Below are 19884 nucleotides of genomic sequence, written 5' to 3' on the forward strand. Positions count from 1 at the left end.
GCAATCCCCTTTCTTGGCTTCCTCCTTTTTCCTGCATTAACTGGTCTTTTCATAGGTTATTTCCTTCCAGGGTACATGCATCCGTACTATTAATCTCATCTCTATCAGAGAGCAGTAGTTCTTCCACTGCATCATTACACACCTCCTGGCAGTGAAGAAACTGACAGAGAGGTCCTTTCCCCCCAGGCGTGAGGCATTTCTGGAGGGCTGTGACACACTGCTGGGTCCTCTTCCCCGCTCTGCATGCCCAGCTTCTGCAGTCACAAAAGCACCTCTAGCTTGTTCCTTACCAAGCATACTAGGACAGAGAGTGACATCAGTAAATATCGAGGTTCAGTAGCTATTGATGAGTCTTTTTGCCCTCCTTGGCCGCAGCACTGTAAAGCAAGGACTAGCAATGCTAGTGACTGCAGCAAAGGAGAGGTCAGGCTGCCTTTTTACTTTTATGTAAGGTAACCTGTGAAACAGAAAAATGGGCTTGTGTCTGTGTGCTTTCTAAGGACCCATAAAACAGCTTGAGGCTTTTGCCTTGAGGCTTGTTTATAGTTTGACTTCCTAAAATCATGCCGAATACAGCCACCACATGGGTCTCTCTGCCTGGCTATCCAGTCGCATCACCACAGAGTTTGAATATGTTGCCCAACTTCGGCTGAGTCAGAGTGCTGCTATCGCAAAAGTCGGTGTCTTACAGCTTTTGACCCAAGTCAGGGTTAAAAATGCACATGTAAACCCAACATCACCTGACATCCCTTCCCACAGAGGTTGGCATTTGGGGTTTCTTGTCCTACCTAACCTGTTTGGTCATCTCATCTGAGAGAGAGTCACAAAGACCCTTTGTAAACCAGCGGACTTGGGCGTGCTCCTGAGCTCCCAGGTCTGCTTGCATGCCACAGCAGCTGCACCCTGACCCCATGTTACAGTGAGATCTGGGTGTAAACAAGCTTCTTCTCTGCTTCTACACCTTAGTTTCTTCGAGAAAAAGTCACAGCCTGCCTATGGCTCAGGAGGGAGAACCGGTGAGCTCAGGCCAAGTCACAAGCAGGATCCTCAGGTGCAGGACAGCTACTGCTCAGTATGGACACAGCCAGAGACAGCCACAGAGGGGCACTACTACAAAAGTGCACTGCTACAGAACAGCCAGGAATAGACTTTATTTAATAATTTGTACAAGGAACACAATAGTAATTCAATAATTCCATTTATTAATTGTCAAATAGTAATCCACTGCAATAAGAAACAAAAAATCAACACAAAAATAAGTTGCGGTGTGTATGTGTGTGTGTGTGTGTAACTTAAAATGGCAAGAGCAAGAACAAAAAATAAACCTTTAAATGAGTATGTTATATACAGTCAGTATGATCATGTTACTTTGCTGGATAGATTAATTTGGTGTTATCCAATCTTAGCAACAGGCCTAAGTATTGCTGCAAATAACTGGAGGGCAAACCCAAAGCAGAAAAACAAACCCATAAATAACATGAAGGATTAAAGGTACCTCCTGCAGAAAAGAAACAGTGGTGCTTTTGTGTCATATCTGAAACCCTTTCATAATGGATATTTTGTGCTAAAACTCTTTATGTGACCATACATGGAATTCCATCATTTAAATAAAAGTGGAAAAAAATCCCAACCTTTCACAACTGCCTTTTTTTTTCCTCCCTTCACTCAATGTGTTTAAATTATTTTTCTATACAAGGTAAGTACATTGTCTGTACAAAGTTAAATATACATATTTACAGTCAAACTTCTGAGACACTGAGCCTTCTCTTCCGCTAACCTAGGCGGAAGACAAGCCTACTTGTTTTCAAACCCAGGAGCATGGCTAGTTTATCAAAACATTGCAAGTCGTGCTAACAGTTAGTTGAAGTTATTCTTAATAAATCTGTATAAAAGCATCAGCATAAAAATAGGCATTTTATATTATTAAATACGGCTTATGACAAAATAGCAATCTAACCCTTTGCTATTTGTATGGTAACTGTAGGAAGCAGAGTCTCATAGAACCGGTTTTGTTTATGCTTTTTCTTAATAACAAAATGTCTATCAAAAGAGTATTCGTAGTGGATTTACAGGCAAGCATACAGGCAAGCCATGTTTTTGTTCCTCAAGGAAATATGAATCTATGTAACTAGTAATAACTGCTGGGAACAGCTTTCCAAATTGATTAGACTTTTTTGTATGACTAAGAGGCAGCCAAAATGCATGTATTTGAGACCTCCTATCAATGCTGTAACAAAAAAAAAAGGCACCCTCAGTGATACGTTGATACATTGCTCAGATTTATCAGAGCCACTAACATTTAATGCTGGGAAAGGAGCAAAGTCTTCATCCCAAAGAGTATGCTTCAAACAGTGTGTGATCCTTTAGGGCCAGCAACAGGGCAGAAGAAGCAGAGAAAGTGAACGGCTGTAGGACTCATAAACAGGATTTACTCTCACAGATGTTCTGTTTATTGGTTCTATTCTTTGTGCAGATAAATGTCAAAGCCAGGCTGATTTCTCTTTAAAAAAACAGGACTTGGTTTGTTTTGATGCACACAATACACTCACACACACACACACCCCCTGCACAAAAGAACAAAAACCCTGCAGAGATAGGTAATATGTTATTAAAGGGTTTGGGATTTTTGTGCATTTGCATTATGCTTTGGCTGACCTCTCTGGATTAAACCACCAGTCCCAAATTCCTTTTCCACACAGAGCTCTGCAGTTTAAGCATATCAGCTGTCCTCTGCCTCTACTGGGTCTTAAGGTGCATGACATGAAGGAAGGGTTTTCTATGGAAGTGGAAGGCAGAGCAAAGTGAGTCTTCAGCGAGGCAGAAACCAGGCAGAAAGCCTGGCCTCCCTGAACCCCGCCAGTGAAAGGGAGCAGCTGCAGACTGCACACTGCCCCAAAGCACTATCCTACCTCAACACACAAACGAAACCTATACCATGTGCTTCCCTGAAGCCTTCTCAGAGGTAAGTACTCCATACAAATTAAGATTATCACCAGAAGTCTTGCTGGGGAGGGGAGAGGAATACACAAAGGCAGCACTGTAAACCAGACACTGTCTCTTCTTCAGCAAACAAATCACACCCTGAATCCGTGGAAGCAGGGCTACACATTCAACTCAGTACTGTACCACATAACCACATCCTCCTAACACGTCTCGTCTCTTGTCTATTACATTCATAAATTGTCTGTTTCTTCACTGTTTAAAAACACCACCTGGAAAACAACCCCATCGCTGTCACAGTGGGATCACTGTTATTTTACAGGTACAGAAGCTTCACATAGTTGCCTGGGAAGGTGCCGAACTGCCTTGTTCTCCTGGACGTACCTGTTGCAAAATAAAACACAAGGAAGTCAGAGTAAGATGGACCCATGCAAGGAAGGCTTAGGGGTTTAAAAAGGTAGAGGTGGCAGCCTCTTCTGCTTGCAGGCACTGCTTTCTAAAACTAAATAGGAGTCCTGGTCAAAGAGCCTTTTGGTATAGATGACATCACAACTAGTTCTGCTACTAATCATCTTTGGTCTTCCCTTTTAACAATTAATAAGATGCTGGTGAAAGCTCCTGGGCCTATAGGCTAGGAGCCAAACTCCTATTGGTGTAAATGAGCTAATCTCCCTTAAGAAGAGATAACAAGCCTAGATTTGCAGTGTTGAGATAGAGAACACTGTTCAGACTTGCATTCTTTGAAGGTAAAGGGCTAGATTTTGCTAAACATACAGCTACAGATGAGGCTGGATTTTCAGGGACTGCAACTCCTATCCATGTGTTCCCTTCATCCCCTACTTGCCACTTTCTGTAACTTGCCATGGCTCCCTCAGCTTTGGAAAAGCTACAGAAAGCCAGTTTTCCTTGGTTCCCTCTGTTGCTCTGCCATCCGTGTGAGCAAGAAAGATCAGGATGAAGAGTGGAACAAGGAAATTAAGAAGAGAAAAAAGGAAAGGCAAGTGTCACACTCACCCACAAACCAGCCGTCGTCACATTTCTCCATGACATCGACAATGTCACCGTCCCTTAGTTCCAGCTCATCATCGTTCTGAGGAGTATAGCTGTAGAGGGCTTGGTAGCTAACTCTAAAACCAGAAAGATACTGCACATTAGCCATTGGATTTCCCTGACATCCATTCAGAAGGAGATGTGTCCCTTCCCCTTTCTAATTCCTATTATATTTTGTTCAATGCAGTCTGGACCTGTGTTTTCCATTTGAGAGGTGGAAGCCAACTGCATTAAATTGGCTGTTGTCACAAGGCCACGGCAGTAAAAAGCGTCACGCCTGCAGTGTGGGGGATATGCGGAGAGCTTACGTCTCCTTTTTGCCATGTAGTTGTCTCCATAGACCGTAACAACTGGAGTCTTCCTAACGTGTAGCACCTAAAGAGTGTATGAGTGCAGACGCCCCAATGAATGCAAGCCAAAACGTGGATACACTCATTGCTGGGCTAAATGAGACATCTGTTCCCTTGTCCGGGCACATAGGCAGGGCCATGAATGACCAAATGGCAGAGTGAAGGACTCTGCCATTTGGAAAAGGCAGAAGGAAAAAGAGAGTGCCTTCTCTACCGCACTAAGGTTGCTGGATAAATCATAGCTGAGGAGCAACAGTGCAAACAAAATCTAAGGTTGAATCCTGCCCTGAGATACCACTTACACCAGAGGCACTCTGTATTTATCAGAAAGGAACCTTACGGAGTCGAAACAATCTTTGGGCAAATTTGGGCAGGCTTGGATCCCCTGCCTGTGGGGACTGAAGACAGAGCTGATGCGAGACTTTCAGTTCTGCATGGAGGAGCGGGGGAAAGCAAAGGCTTCTTTCAGGACCCAACTGCCAAGGAACTTCAGTCCCCAGCATGCAGTGCGGGCTACTCTTCTCAAAACCAACAGTGAAAGGCCCCACCAAGCTTAATGGCAGCTCCAGGTTTAAACCCACCAGACAGGTTTGAAAATCTCAGCCTTCGTTTCTCATATCATTCAGCCACCAATTCACCTGTGGAACCGGCCAACAACGCACCAAGTGGCATCGGTGTTGGGACTGCTCACTGTACCGTGAGAAGCTAAGAACAGGGGTGAACACATTGACCCACACCATATGAGTGAGGTGTAGCCAATGGATATTAATTTGTCTCCAGTTTCAAGACATTGAGATAGTCTCCATAACCAGCATGAATCAAGGGTCCAAAGGAGACCCAGTCCTGGATCACGAGATCATTGTTTCAGGTGCTATACAGACACAAAGGTCCCAGTTTCAAACTACTCATGATGATATGTGGCTGACATTTTTCCGTAATTCTAATTTAACTCCTGAAACGCTGAAGCTTTCACACCTCCCCATCTTCAACACCAGTCAGAGACAAGGCCCCTGGAAGAGATGGGAGCCAAAAGGACTTACATGTCTCGTGGTGTTTGACTTCTGTCAGGGCTGGCTCCTTGCTGCTGTGCTTGAGGTTGCTGAGAAATGATGAGAGATGGTTTATGGTCATTAGAGGTCACCTTGTGGCGAGAGTCAAGAGGCTGAGAAATAGTACTGCAGTAATGAACAGACTTTTCTGCAATGTTTATGATCTCATTGCAAACAGCTTCCTGCGTGGTAGGCAGCATTGACATCCAAGAACACCCAAAGGACAGTCAACAGGGGGGAGGGAGGGGAAAATATAGACAAGAAGAGATGGGACATTCCAGATGCAGCACAAAAGTCCAGTTAAAAAAAAAAAAAAAAAAAAAAAAAAAAAAGAGTTGTAGGTCCAGGTAAATATCCAGGTAGTGAAGTGCAGAAGGGATCCAGGTGTAAGCATGGAAAAACAGGCAAGATACAGAAGAATTTGGCATTTAGTTTGAAGATTTGTAACAAATACATATACATATATTTTTAAAAACAGCAGCAGCATAAGAGGTTGCAATTAGTTATGCAGTGGCACCATTACAAACGCTATGAAGTCAGTTCAAGAATTCAAGGCGGGCCGCTCCATTCATGCATTTTGCTTCGTTTAACTTATACCCAGGGACTGGCAGCACAATTAGCCCAGCTTCGCATTGGCTATGACAGTTTTTCTAATGGCTAAATTCCCTTTTTCTGTTGCAAACAAAACAATATAGGCAAATCAATAAATATGTACCTACTTTGCAGCTAAAAATAGTGCTGGCATTTTATCTCTACTGAGGTGTTACTGTCTGGGTGAAGACAGTCTAGGACTACACATCTGATTTAAACAGTGGCCTTACCACATAGCTCTTTTCAGACTCTGTGAGATCTGGTCCAGCTCTCAATGAATGGTGGGAAGGCTGTGTGATCACCAAGCAAATGATAAGGAAGATATTTTAGCAGATGTTACACTGGTCAGAATTAAAAAAATTTAAATGGAGTGCAGACAACAAAAGAAAATGAACAACTCTTCCCCTCCCCACCCCAACACCACGCTTCTTGGACAACAAGGTCTTTCATTTACACAAGAGACATTAAGGGTACAGTAATGCAACTGCACTCCAGCACACAGAATAATGCTGCAAATAGAAAGGCGAAACAGAGCAGGGAATCAGAGTGGAGGGTTATGGACACCGCTACAACCAGAAATGGTACATAGTGTCATACTGCATTCCTGTGGGGGGGGACGACCAAGGACAGAAGCACATACTTGAGAGCATCAAACTTGAAAGGCCAAAAGCATGCTGAGAGGAATCTGCTGCTGTTTTTAGAAAAGTCCTCAACGACTTTGACACAGGAGAGAACAGTAACTCGCTTGCTTCTTAAAAAAAGACCAGCTCAGGTCCTCAGAAGGCACACTGCTGTGTAGCCCCATCAAAATCGCTCTAGCTTGTACCAAGCAAGGATCTGAGCTGCTCTGTTAATTCCCACAACAAGGCAGAGCTTCAGGTCAGAGGAGGCCCTGACTGGAAAACCCAGGTCCAAACACCACCACCCGTGAAGTTTCTGGACTCTGCCCTGCCTCTCTCCTCAGTCACAACTCTTCACAGGGACTCACATGTCCCAGGGCACAGCAAGGAAAATCAGGGTGTTTGGGGTTGGAGGTTTTGTGGGGAAGGGGAAGGTCACTGAGAAAGTCGCACAGGTATCCAGAGCCTGGTTTTGCACACTTTTTGCATAATCAAACACCTACTGAGAGCAAGGAGCATGCTGTGAGCAAATGGGATGTCTGAACTAGTGTAGGGTTATTTGTACTACCTGCAGGACTGCTTGGCAAAGTGGATTGGATAAGATACAGAGCATTGTCATACTCTGTGTTCATTCAACACAATTTTCAACCCAAATTCCAAAGGCCTCTATTTTTATGCTTTCCCTCCTCCTCTTTATTCACTTCAACAATTCCCTTCAGTAAAAGGCTTGCTTTCTCACGGCACCCCGAGACAAAACAGAAGCAGAGGATAAAGAGGTTTGTGACACCTTCAGCCCAAGCATGCTCAAAGAGTTTGGAGAAGTGCAGGGTGATGAGCTCATCCCTGTTTAACTCCCATTCTCAAAGCTTCTCTGAACCACATCTTGGACCTCTGGAGCTGTGCCTATCATTGTATTAAAGCAAACTGTCTCTTTTGAGGACTGTGACCCACTCTGGGCCAACCCAACCCCACAGCAAGCCCTTTGTAGTCAGCTGTACTGTCAGGCTGGAATCTAGGATCACTGCCCTAAGAAACAATGCTCTGTTACCATGTATATTTCTACAGAGAGAAAATTAAATGTAAGTTGGATAGGCTAATTGCAGTGGAATTCACATTCAAAGCATTTACTGTGGGGCTTGAAATCATCACAGGATTTCTGGAAGTCATTCCTGCCTGTATATCATTAGCCCTGAAAGGCAAATGGAATAATTAGAAAGTTAAAATTAATATTGTACAGACCAACTGGATATAGTGTATCAAATCTGATGAGATCAGAGCTAACTCAGGTGGTCAAGTAGCTGGGAAAACCTATTTCCAGGCTGAGATGAGAGGCAGCTGTAAGAATGATTTTTTTTTTGTTTGTTTGTTTTAAATTCACAAAAGTGCTTCTCTGCTCCATACTAATAAATCGACTGTTGGAATTGCTCCATGAGCTCCTAAGACCGCATGATCCATCTCTCATTGATTACTTGTGACCTCCCTGACCAGCTTTTCCTTCAAAAAGCATTAATAACTATGAATTAAATTAGTTATTTGAAAGGTAAAAAATTGACAGTACCTCTGAATGCTCCATAGTGCAGACATGTACGTGTAATACCAGGAGGTGCAGCCTACCAGCATCAGAAACTTGGCCACATTCCCTTTCCTGGCAGGATCCTCACGGGGACTTCCATGAGGCAGCTGGGCAGGGGCAGAGGCCAAGCAGTCCCCCTGCCCTCCCAGCAGCCCCCAGTTCCCGACAAGACACACGACCAAGCAGATCCCTTCTGGCCTCTGCTCCAGAGATCCAGGCAGCTCCTACCAATGCTGTGGGTGTCTCTGCACTAACTCCCAGGGCTACAGCAGAGCCCTACAGTGAAGTGATGAAACACCCCGAAGTCAGCAACTATGCAGCATTAGCCAAACAGGATGAAAAACTGACCAGATCAGATCCTATAATTTTAGGCTGTAAATGTACCACACCACTGCTTCAAACAGGTGACCTTGATAGCACAGCCTAGATAGCTTTTAAAAAAAAAAAAAAAAAAAAAAAAAAAAGAGCCCTACATTATTCTTACAGGGAGAGAAGAGAATAAAGAAAAAAAAAAAAAAAAGTGTTATAGGTCCAAATGCTCTTCAAAGATGGGTTCGGAAAGCCCAGGTACTACCTACAGTGGTGGTTCCATGTGCCAGAGGTGGCTGAGGAATCAGCAAGTGTGGGGCACAGCTCCAAAGTATAAAACACAGAGGTTCCCCCAAAATACTGAGCCAGCCCTGCTGCTACTGGAGGTAAACTGAGGGCCCTAAAAGTGAACAAGTATTCACAACCTGTGGGGACAACTTAAATTCTACCCTCTCAGTCACACTACATGCTTTGTTAAGACTAAGTGAATAAACTTAAGCAGGTGCTTAAAGTATCTATGTCTCCATGTCTACAGACTCTACAAATATACAATACAGTCAGTCCTGAAGCACAGCTGGCCACTGTTTCCACCTCATACAGAGTTTGAGGATGGATCTAAAGAGCACCACAGGTTTGTAAGAATACCAGAAAAAGGTTTTAACTGTTGGGAAGCAAGATGCTGGGGCTACTCAGTAGTGCTCTCCCTGCTCTTAGCGAAGTCAAGTGTCATCCGCGTGTCTATCCATTGCAGCTCTTGTTTACATGTCTTCTTCCATTCCTGTCTGGTGGGAGTTAAAGGACTACATAAGCAAAGAGAAAGCTAAGCAGAACAGGCTAACAGACAGACAAGACAGACAAATTGGTATCCCCTCAGAGAAGGGCACACATCAGCAGTGATGCTCCCACACATGAATGAAGAACCACGAGCAGGGAGGACTCCCCAGCCTAGCCGAAAGAAACAAGGAAAACCTCCGCACACACCCAGCCCCAGCTCTGGTGAAAGCAAGGGGAAAGCTGGCCAAAGAGATCTCACAAAGGACATTGAAAAGACTGCAGTGCGGAGTGGCCTGACCTAAAGGCCGTCAAAGTCAATGGAAAGACTCCTTGGCCCCTGGATCAGAACCTTGAAGACTGTGTCTACAGCAGAAAAAACGCATCTCCCGTGGGGAGCAGGTACCAACACTTGCCACAGGCTGTGCAGCTCTGGCTTGGACAATAAACACACTGGGCAGAAACACCATCGTGCTGAACCTGTGGGGCAGCAGAAAACCACTGTGGGGGGATAACAGCTTACCTTGGAGATGGTGCGAAGTAATGACCATGCTAAGTCAGCGTAGCTGGTCTGTGCTGGGGAACATGGGCTCTGAGCATCCTCCTCATACTCACTCCCTCTCTACCAGCACAACTGGGTGAAATTACTCACCGCTCTGCCTGACTGGTTTTGCAGAAGTAGAAAGGAGCAAAGAGCCCCCCACTGACGTCCCTCACACTGCCGGGCGATACAGGGACCCTCGTCCAGCCACTCCTGCCTTCCCCAGCCCACAGACGCGGTCTGGCCCTGCGGCCGAAGCTGCTGCACTACTCACATACTTGCTAGCACTGCTGCTGACTGTTACACTGTACTAACAGGACCTCAGAGTAAAACATGTATTGAACTAGAAAATTCCCAAGGGTCCCTTGAGATAAATTAATTTGATAGATTACATTACTGCTTAATATCATGTTTTACTGGATTATTGAAACAAATTATCTGTAAGTTATACTTTAAATACCTTTCACATGCTGTGGGGTCGTTCTTTTTTTCTTTTTAGTTTGGACTGTGAAACTAAACAAAAGGGAATAACTTCAGAATAGCTAAAAGAGCCATTGCACTTTATACTGTTACTTAATGGAACAGGCAAGAACACAGTCCTTACCCCAGTCCTGCACCAAAGAGGTCTTAAACCTGCAAAAACCCTGGGTCAGAATTTCTTAACTGGGGAGGTTCTCTATTATGAGAAAGAAAACTAAAATTCAAAATGGTAAAATACCTCAAACACCAGGGATGGACAATAATGGAAAAAAACCACAAACTTTCCATGTCTACTAAGTGCTTGTCTCATTTGATTAAAATCAATTAAAAGATGACAGATTTTTTTGAAAAGGCCTCCAGGATATTACCTGCAGTTCTGCTGAAGCCATCGGACTCTGTATGAGTCATGCAGATAATGAGAAGTCATTTGCGCATATAAATACCACTCCTGCTCCCTAAACAATTGTAGACCCAGAGCTAGAAAGGAGGTCAAGACTACCGACAATGTCACACCCAGTTTTAACTTGACACTGACAATGCTCTGGTTGTCAAGGCATATAAAACATAAATTTTGGCTTGACTCTGCCTTCAAAGAAAGGCCACAGGGTCCTATTACAATCAGGTGCAACACCTAAAATAGAACTGTGTGCTAGTCAGCACTTGGGAGAAACATCTTTCCCTAAAGGTGGCTCTTTGCTCCTGCTTTTTTGAGTTGCATACATCCAGTGCAAGCACCAGCAGGACCAAGCAGATCAGAGGTCAGGAGAAAGGCCAACACAGAAGACATCTATGGATTTTTAACATAAAGCAGAATATGTATCCTATTAGACTCTGATATTGAAACTGAAATGGAAGCAGGAGGTGGTTGTTCAGTGAAAAGTTGTGCAAGCTCACGATCAGAGGGAAATGAGGCAAGTAAAGGTAACAGGAAAATTTCAGGGTTAAAGGTGTATCTTGCTCTCAAACTGATCAAGAAAATAAGTAACATTGGCAACTACTTCCCACACTCATCCTGCCTGAGCAGCCTGCCTTGTTCACTGATCAAGCCGAAGATTGCTTCCCCAATACCCATCACTACAAACTCAGTCCAGTTTTTTTCCAACTGAGCTTTCTGTTTCAAATATTGCCATCTTGTGGAAGCTGCCTAGAAGGACTGACGAGACACCAGCAGCTAGGAGCACTGCTCATTCCCGGATGCTGCACATCCCAGCCACACAGTGCTGAGGCTGAGTTGGTTATGCTGCACAGACCCTACTGCATCCCTCCTTAAAGACATTTGTAGCTCTCAGCAACAGAGCTGAGCACCTCTGAATGCTACCTGAGAAGGCTGGAACAGGTCCCTGACATTGTGGATACCAAGTTGTATATGCCTTACCCCCAGCTCTGAGACGCTCAAACCCTGAATCCTGATCTCACGTGGTTAAACGAAACCTGAACTGGAGTATCTCACACTACACCATTCCTGCTAACAAGGCCACTGATACTGCCTTATAATGCAATCAAGCTGCAGGAACTCAAGGTCAGAACTAAATAAGCCCTGGGTTAATCCTTTGGAGGAACAGAAAATCAGATCCCCAGCTGGTACAAACTGGCAGAAACCCAGACTTGAGCTATATGGATTTGCACCAGCTGAAGATTTTGCCAATACCTGCCCTTCTGCACAGCCTGGAAGTAATTTTAAATTATTTTTTAAAAAAATAAAAATTCTGAATTCAATGACAGGAGAAATATCTCACCTGTGGAATCAATGAATGGCTAAACAAGCATATGACAAAACAATAGCATGGCATGGAAACAACTCTAAGTGATGGAAGAGTAATCAACAAAGATGATTACCTGTGGCTTATTGACTCTGCGTGTAAGTCTGGGAGGTGGTTGTGTTGTGACAGTAGAGGAAGAGAGGGCAGAGGAAGAGAGAGGAGCAGATGAAGAGAATGCTTTTGAGTCTGCAGTCTTTTGAAGAGAAGAAAAGTTGGTCAGATTGGCACACACTCTCTTATCACAATCACTGCCAGTGATAAGAGCATCTACTCTCCAGTAAATTTGATGCACACACAGCAAACATAACTCCATGCAAGGGCAAGTGCAGTTTCCAGTCGGTTTGTCTGAGCTGACCACCTCATTCTGTTTTAAACATGCAGGTTATGCCTGTAAAAAATGCTACTAAAAATATATCCAGATGGTAAACAGCACAGTCTTCATACAGCTTTCAATATACATCTAGTTGTGATTCAAGCAGAAATCAAACAATTTGTCATAAGATTTCCCAGTGTGAAATGTGTCATCTTAGAAACCCTAGTTCCTCATTATTTAACCTTGGCTAAGATGGGGTATATCATGGAGGCTATCGCAGTGCATCCAAGACAGTATTTATAAGGCTATGATTTTGAGCTCCCCAAACTTCCACTCTTATACAAGGTAGCATGGGGGTGCTGTAATGTATTTGGGCTGGCTGTAGCCCGCAATGGACCCCAAGTCAACTGAAAGCTGCAAAGTAAGGCAGATCTCCTATACCAAGACTGGGGGCAGAAGATACGTTGTAGAAGCTACTGCAGGGTTCCCCATGCTCCCTCTCATTGTAACATACAGCTACATATAACTAAAAACTCTCGGCGAAAAGCATCACCAGGTCTAATTCTCATTTGTGGCTAGACCCTTTCACATCATTTTGGAAATGCAAGCATAATAAATTCCACTCCATCCATAGATAACAGTCAAGTCTCCCTTAGTCATCCACATCCCAGGTTAAGGTTCACTAAACCACAGGCTCCAGGATCAACATGGGACAGCTTGTGTGATTCTGGGAGCCAGGCTGATGTTTACAAGGCTTTTCAGTCCTTGACTTTAGGAGGAACAAATAAATCTTATAACCAAAGATGATCCATTGCACACTGGAAAATCTCTGAATAGCAAGGAATTGCCTGTATTCTACACAGTGAGGTATATGGGCATGAGGCCTGTGTGATACTTTCATCTGATACATCTGGTAATAGCCACTATCTGGGACAATCACCTCATTAGACATGACCAGTTGAGTGAGTCCTGTGTTATTATCTATTCTAAAATAATTTTCACTGCACTGCTCCTGAGCCCTTTTCTACAACTTTTTGATCTGCTATCCAGTGAATGCCACTGGTGACCCCTGGAAGAAGGTCTTAGGATCATCAAAATGACACGTGGCAGCCACGGGCTCTGCCTGGCCAGCAGAGCAGCACAACCCTCAACACAGCAGTTAAAATCAGCAATTCAGAGCAGCACACACACATGCAGGAGAAGTACCTTCTTTTCCCCGCTTTGAAACTTTCCCAGATCACCTTTCCTCATGCCTCTTTTCTCTGTTTTACCTCCCTGCACAATAGCCATTAGCTCCTGACACAACTGGTTGTCCTCAGAGGAACTCACAGGTCTCTTTTCTGGGCTCACACGCATGTCTAGTTGGGATGGTTTCAGGCAGCGCTCAACAGAGATCTTGGAAACAGCATGAGCACCCTGCTCGGGATTGCTGCTGCCCTCTCTAGTCTTTTGGAGCCAGGCTTGGCTGCCAGTGATGTGATGCTGCTCTGCGAGGACGCTTTCGGGGCTCTCCACTGCCCAGCGAGGGGAGTTAGAGTAGCTCACGCTGGGAGAAAGGGAGCCAACAAACTTTTCTTCGCTTTGCGGAGTGGCCTGATAGAAACTGCCAGCGGAGGACTGAGGTCTGGATGAGTAAGAGGGCAAGGGGGATTTAATGGACCTGGGAGTCGAGGAGCCAGAGAGATGAGAATGGTGGAGGCTGACCGTGGGGGAAGGGCTGGCTGCAGCAGAAGGCGAGAGATAGTCAGCGTGAGAGAGAGAGGCTTCAGGCGGAGAAGGCAAAGGAGGAGTTATGGCAGGAGTGGTGCTAGGAGACACTCCCACAGTCAGAGCAATCCACTCGGATGTGACCGCCTGCACCTCTGGAGATAAGGCGCGGCGCGCGAAAGGCAAAGGCGGAGGAGTTGGTGTATGGAGCAGCTCAGAGCTGGGAGACTTGAAGGAGACAAAAGCAGGAGAGAAAAAGAAAGAAATGAACAAAAAAATAATAAAGGAAAATACAAAACGACTGAGCAAAAGTAAAAGGAGAGAGAGCGAGCGTGGAGAGGAGCAGATCTGCGACCAAGCATGGTGCATAAGTTTTCCATGGACAGCTGCACCATGTCGGAGAACGTGCTGTCCACAGCTACTCCAATTACGGAGTCCAGTCTGTGTCTGTGCTGCTAATACCCTTCTCCAGCCTCTGCCAGGATGCCAGACGCAAAATGTCTTGTGGAAGATCTTAGACTTCATACCATATGCCCTAAGTCCCTCTGGGAGCAGTTGCAGCCACCATGCATGATGGCAGCATGCAGCATTTGATTGGCCTGGCAGTAATACCTGGGGCTCCAGCAACTCACACTGTGGACCCAGTCAGAATTCACTGCTGGAATGAATTTTGACTTTATCCAACTCTAGCATGAGCAATGCCTGCTCCTCAAGAAACTTGTATTGCTGAAGCTGTGGAGGAGAAAGGGATCAAAAATGCTGGCTGTGGCTATTTAGTCTTTAGGTGATTAAAGTAGGTCCTATGTTTATAAAGGCAGAACACAACTGAGTTCTGCCCTTAGCTATTACCACCAGCGACGTCAATGAGATCAGCTACATTAGCACTGATCACAGCGTTTCTCAGTCCTCTGCCAAGTTAGGCAAAAAGGGAGATAATTGATTTACTAGGGAAGGAATCAAAAGAATAGCAAAGGAAACCAAAAAGGGGTGGATACGATCCCTTCCATCAAAGGGAGAAGCTTGCAGAGAGCTGGTGGCAGACAGGCCACAGTTATGGAGAGACTGCCAAGCTCAAACAGAAATGCTCAGCTGAGGTCCACTTTGACAGGGAACCCCAAACAAGCAACAAGTCTTTCCTCTTTACACAGTGGCTAAGAATAAAAACACTCCTTTTAGGGAAGATCCAGACAGACACCAGGCGTGAGCCATGGCAGCTTTTCCCATCCGTCCTGTATCATATATCCCTTCCTCCCAGTCCCAATTCTCCACTTTTGTTCCTTGCAGTCTTGACCTCAGAATGACCTTGCTTTGGTCCTGTGGGTGAGAGGGGGATGCACCAGAAACTCATGGCCGAGACCCAGACATGTATGCTGACCTTCGAAAGCATGAGTATTTACAGGATGAGAACAAAACAAAGGGATTTAGAGACTCACTGCCTCCCTGAAATGTTTTCCATGGCAAACATTCTGGGATCCCCGTACAATTACCTGGGGCCATTTTGATTTCTGGTTTGAACTGCAGTATGGTTGATAGTGAATCTAATATTCATGGAAGATCCCAGACTGGCCTGCTCTCAAAACCTGAGTTCATTTAAGCACCAATTTCAAATAATACAGGCTGCTCTCCTGACCCTGTCTCCCAAAACCTTGGTTGTGTGCTGGAACATTTAGAAGTATACAGCTTGATTCAAGCTGACTGGGATCAACATAATGACTCCTACAGACTGTAACAGCCTGTGACACCCTTTTAATAGTCATAATAAAAAATTCACTCATCACAGTGGAGGTCTGTAAAGTGTAAACACGCACTCAGGAGGAGCTGGATCACCAATTCATTCCATCTCTGGCAGTGAAATTTATTCAGATGGCTGTGAACTGTAGCCCTTTCAACCTGGCCTGAATTCAAGCTGCAGACCAGAGATAAAAAGCTGAGTCTCCAAATACCCAAATGACCTGTTCATTAACCTTTCTGGTAAATGAAACATCACCTTTTCCTGCAGTTGCAGCATACTGCAGGGAGCACATGGCTTTTACTGCACAAAACATTAGTCTTAGCTACAGCTTTTTTCAGCTGTTGCTTCTTGCACAGCAATGGCAACATTCCTCTGTTCTGCAAGGTGCTGTAACTGGCTGCACCTAGTCCAAATACCTGTGGTGAAGCTGTCATGCTGCGGTTAGGGGAGAGGGACATTGGTGGGTCAGGATAGTCAACGGCATTCTTGACCACTGGCCGTTTGAGCACCTCCACGTAAGTGACAGGGAAGATGCCTTGGCGATTGGTGCCAGAGATTTTTCCTTCATACCAGTTCTCATCCACTCGTCGAATCAACGTGATCCTTTCACCCTATGGGAAGGAACAGTAATGTAGTCCAGACTTCAACGTATCTTATCATTCCAAAGCAGATTACATTTTTAATCTTGCTGCAGCTGACTTAAAACAATCAGCAGCTCTCAGCCTCCCCTGTTTCCCAGTTATGTGGTCCTAACCCTAACCTCTGGGTGGGAACAATATTTTTCAGTTCAGAGAAGGAGGAAATGCAGACCATAGAATCATAGAATCATTTAGGTTGGAAAAGACCTTCAAGATCATCGAGTCCAACCATCAACCATGCCCACTAAACCATGTCCTGAAGTACCCCGTCTACTTGCTTTCTGAATACCTCCAGGGATGGTGACACAATCACTTCCCTGGGCAGCCTATTCCAATGTCTGACAAGCCTCTCAGTAAAAAAATTTTTCCTAATATCTAACCTAAATCTCCCTTGCCTCAACTTGAGGCCATTTCCTCTCGTCCTATCTCCAGCCACCTGACAGGAGAGACCAGCACCCACCTCACTACAACCCCCCTTCAGGTAGATAGATATTCTGGTGCTGACTTGGGCTGTCTGCAGACTCAGTTATGCTCACATTTTCAAGACCCTACTTGCTAAAGCTAGTTAAAAAAGTGGAAACCAGCAGTTTCAGGATGACCATGAGACTCTCAGGGCTATGACGTGTATAGGGAGTATGCACAGGTCTGCAGTTTAAACTAGCTCTCTCTGTGCTGTCTCCTGTTTTGCTGACAAATGAAGTGACTTCCAAATCCTTAATACAAACTGCAAGCCCCACCTTAATGTATGATTAAGAGAGACGAAAGACAAGATCTTATCTGAGCATCAAAACAGAAAGCTGGTTGAGATGGAGAAACACTGCTACTTAATCTAAATATGGCTGACTTTGCTCTGAACAGCCATTACACAATCCATTCCTATGCCTTCACTCTGCAGTCAGGTCTAGCCAGTCACTTCAGTACCACTGAGCCTTGCTTGCCTGTGCTCAATGATTTGACTTGTACTACAAAGGAACGTGAACCCAGTTTCCTTCTTTTCTATATTGCCATTCTCATGTGACTGTGTGCATTTCCACTGGAGAGGATCAGACTAGAGACATGTCACCAAATATCTAAATTTGCCTTGCAGAGCCAGGCTTCCAGCACTTGTCCTCGAAGTACCTTCTCAGCTAGCCCTAAGGAAGCAATTGGCATTTCTTGATTCAGCCTACCTGCAACACACTCACTGCAATGCACTACATAATGACTATGGAGTAAAAACATGGGTGATGAGAAAGAATCCTTCCTGAATACAGAGTTCATCTTATTGGAGCTTTCATCTGGAAACTGCAAGTTACTAGTGTTAAAAAACTTCAGCATTTGTCTGGATTCAATTCATCATCACAACAAAAGTCCTACCTTTCTGAAGGACATTTCCACTTGGGTATCCCCATTGAAGTTGAACTTAGCAATAGCATCTCCATATTCCAATACTTGCAATGGTGATGGCTTTTTCGGCTGAGCTTTCTCAGCTGGTGGGAGGAGCTAGAATGCACAAACAGAATCAAATGAGTCACATACAAAAAGCCCATAAACTGGTCACTGGCAGAAAGGGAGCGGGCAAAGAGAACACCTGCAAGGAAAGCAGCTACCTCTATGTATGATCGTGGGAAGATGCCAACTCTGCCATGGTGTTCACCTTCATACCAGTTCTGGTCAATCTGCTTGTAAATGTAAACAATATCTCCTTTCTGCAGAGGAAGTTCCCTGTTAACAACACAAGCACTCCATCAGAACTTCACTGGAGAACAGACATGTTCTCTCCCTGTCCAGCAATCCTTAGATACCAAGGTCTGCATCAGCCCTGTTGATACAAATCATGCTCCACCCAAAGTGAAAGCTACATGTCGAGAACATGATGTGCAGGGACTCTCTTGCTCTTTGGGGATCCTGTCAAAAAAGCTGGCCTATGAGGGCCCTACTAACCACACACCCTCCAGCAGCAATGGGATCAAGCTCAAGCAAAAGATGCCACTGGCTGCCTTCTATGTTGGATATGGGGAGGAGTGCTCAATTCCTGTTTTGAAACAGGTCATGTCACAAGTGCCTTCCAAAGAGATACATGATTTTAATGGAAGCTAGTCTGCTGGTTAGATGAACATCCCCCCACATGCCAATGTTGATCCTGCAATGATTACACTTCTGGTCCACTGACTTCACCTGGGCTAACAATTGGGATTTCAATCTATAGTCTTCAGTGCTAAAATTATGAATGTCTGCAGCTTGAGGAACTCCCACTGTGGGCAGCTTGTACTAGGCTCATAAACCTACTACTTGGATCCCCACAGGAGAACAAACAACCCAGCCTTTCCTAACATGACTTTCACAAGCTCTCCTTTACTTTTGTCTGGCACCCTGCTACGTTCTGCTTAAGGGACACCACAGTTATACCTTACATCTGCCTCAGTTTTATTACATGTGCTGGGAGATGCTCTGTAAGTCATTACAAATCATCACCTATAGAACATATAACAAAATATTCCCAGGACATTAGCATCTGAGAAGAAAAACAGCAGGTCCTTCACTGAATTCTCTTCTTCTTTCTTCCCTCCCTAGCAATGTTAAAATGAGAGCTTCTCCAGGCTCACGCAGAGGGAAAGGCCTTCCAGGCCTTCTCTTCACAGCAGTGTTCCCCAAAAAGAACAAATAGTGCTGTGTGATTCACCCAAGGGACCACAACAGTGCTCGGAGCTACAACAATGCCACCAGAAACATCCGCTGCTGTATCCACAGATGCCAGGGGAACAGTGACCACTCTGTACCCTTATAGGTCCTGAATCAGGAAAATCCTCAGTCAAGAGCCCATCTACATGCTTAAAGCTAGGCATCTAAGTCCCTTGCTGACTTTGGGCTATGCTTAGCACAGTGAAAAGGATGCTGCTGTTCTGCATATCTCCGTTCTTCTGACCATCTGTATGGCAGATTTACACAGTGAGCTACTGACTAACACAGTTCTTCCAGCTCCTAAATCAAGAGCACAACCAGCAATGTCATGCAGGGGAATCACTTCTGCCTTCTGCACAAGAGCAATGATAGAGCTGCTGCCAAAAGGTCTCACCCAGCCATCCTGCTTACAAGGTGCAAGGAGGAACATCACCCAGAGAGCCATGGCTCCACCCATCCTCAGAGCACAGCCCACACTTGTTCCAGCAAAGTAGGCAGGTTTGCCCTAAAAACCACATGGAATACAGATGCCCAGAGAAGGAAGACGTTTTCCTACAGGTCCTTTAGAGGCTACAACCTGCAGGATTCATACTACTTTTCCCTGCCTTACTATGGACACCTTTGCTTTGAGCTGCTGGAAAGACACTCCCAAAACATGAATCCAATTGCATGACACTTCATAAATGCTGTATCCTAGGGCGAAAAGCAGAGGAAGAACACTCAAGGCGGTAGTAACAAGCAGTACTCACTTTAGCGTCTGTGCTTTAAAGTCAAATTTGGCTCTAGCAGGTCTCATCTA

General features: G+C 44.9%; 1 protein-coding gene across 1 annotated transcript in view; it reads right to left on the bottom strand.

Annotated features, from left to right (window-relative positions):
* Nucleotides 1-1136: 1136 nt before the first annotated feature.
* Nucleotides 1137-19884, bottom strand: part of SORBS1 (sorbin and SH3 domain containing 1) — an 80961-nt gene continuing 62213 nt past the window's right edge. The window contains exons 23-29 of the mRNA XM_041127405.1: nucleotides 19835-19881; nucleotides 18014-18128; nucleotides 17781-17906; nucleotides 16203-16397; nucleotides 5381-5439; nucleotides 3955-4067; nucleotides 1137-3324 (exon numbers count right to left, since the gene is read on the bottom strand). Coding sequence (XP_040983339.1) covers nucleotides 3257-3324; nucleotides 3955-4067; nucleotides 5381-5439; nucleotides 16203-16397; nucleotides 17781-17906; nucleotides 18014-18128; nucleotides 19835-19881 — 723 coding nt within the window. The 3' untranslated portion in view covers nucleotides 1137-3256. The remainder of the gene's footprint in view (nucleotides 3325-3954; nucleotides 4068-5380; nucleotides 5440-16202; nucleotides 16398-17780; nucleotides 17907-18013; nucleotides 18129-19834; nucleotides 19882-19884) is intronic.

Source organism: Aquila chrysaetos, chromosome 11, assembly GCF_900496995.4.
Source record: "Aquila chrysaetos chrysaetos chromosome 11, bAquChr1.4, whole genome shotgun sequence".
NCBI classification, from domain to species: domain Eukaryota; kingdom Metazoa; phylum Chordata; class Aves; order Accipitriformes; family Accipitridae; genus Aquila; species Aquila chrysaetos.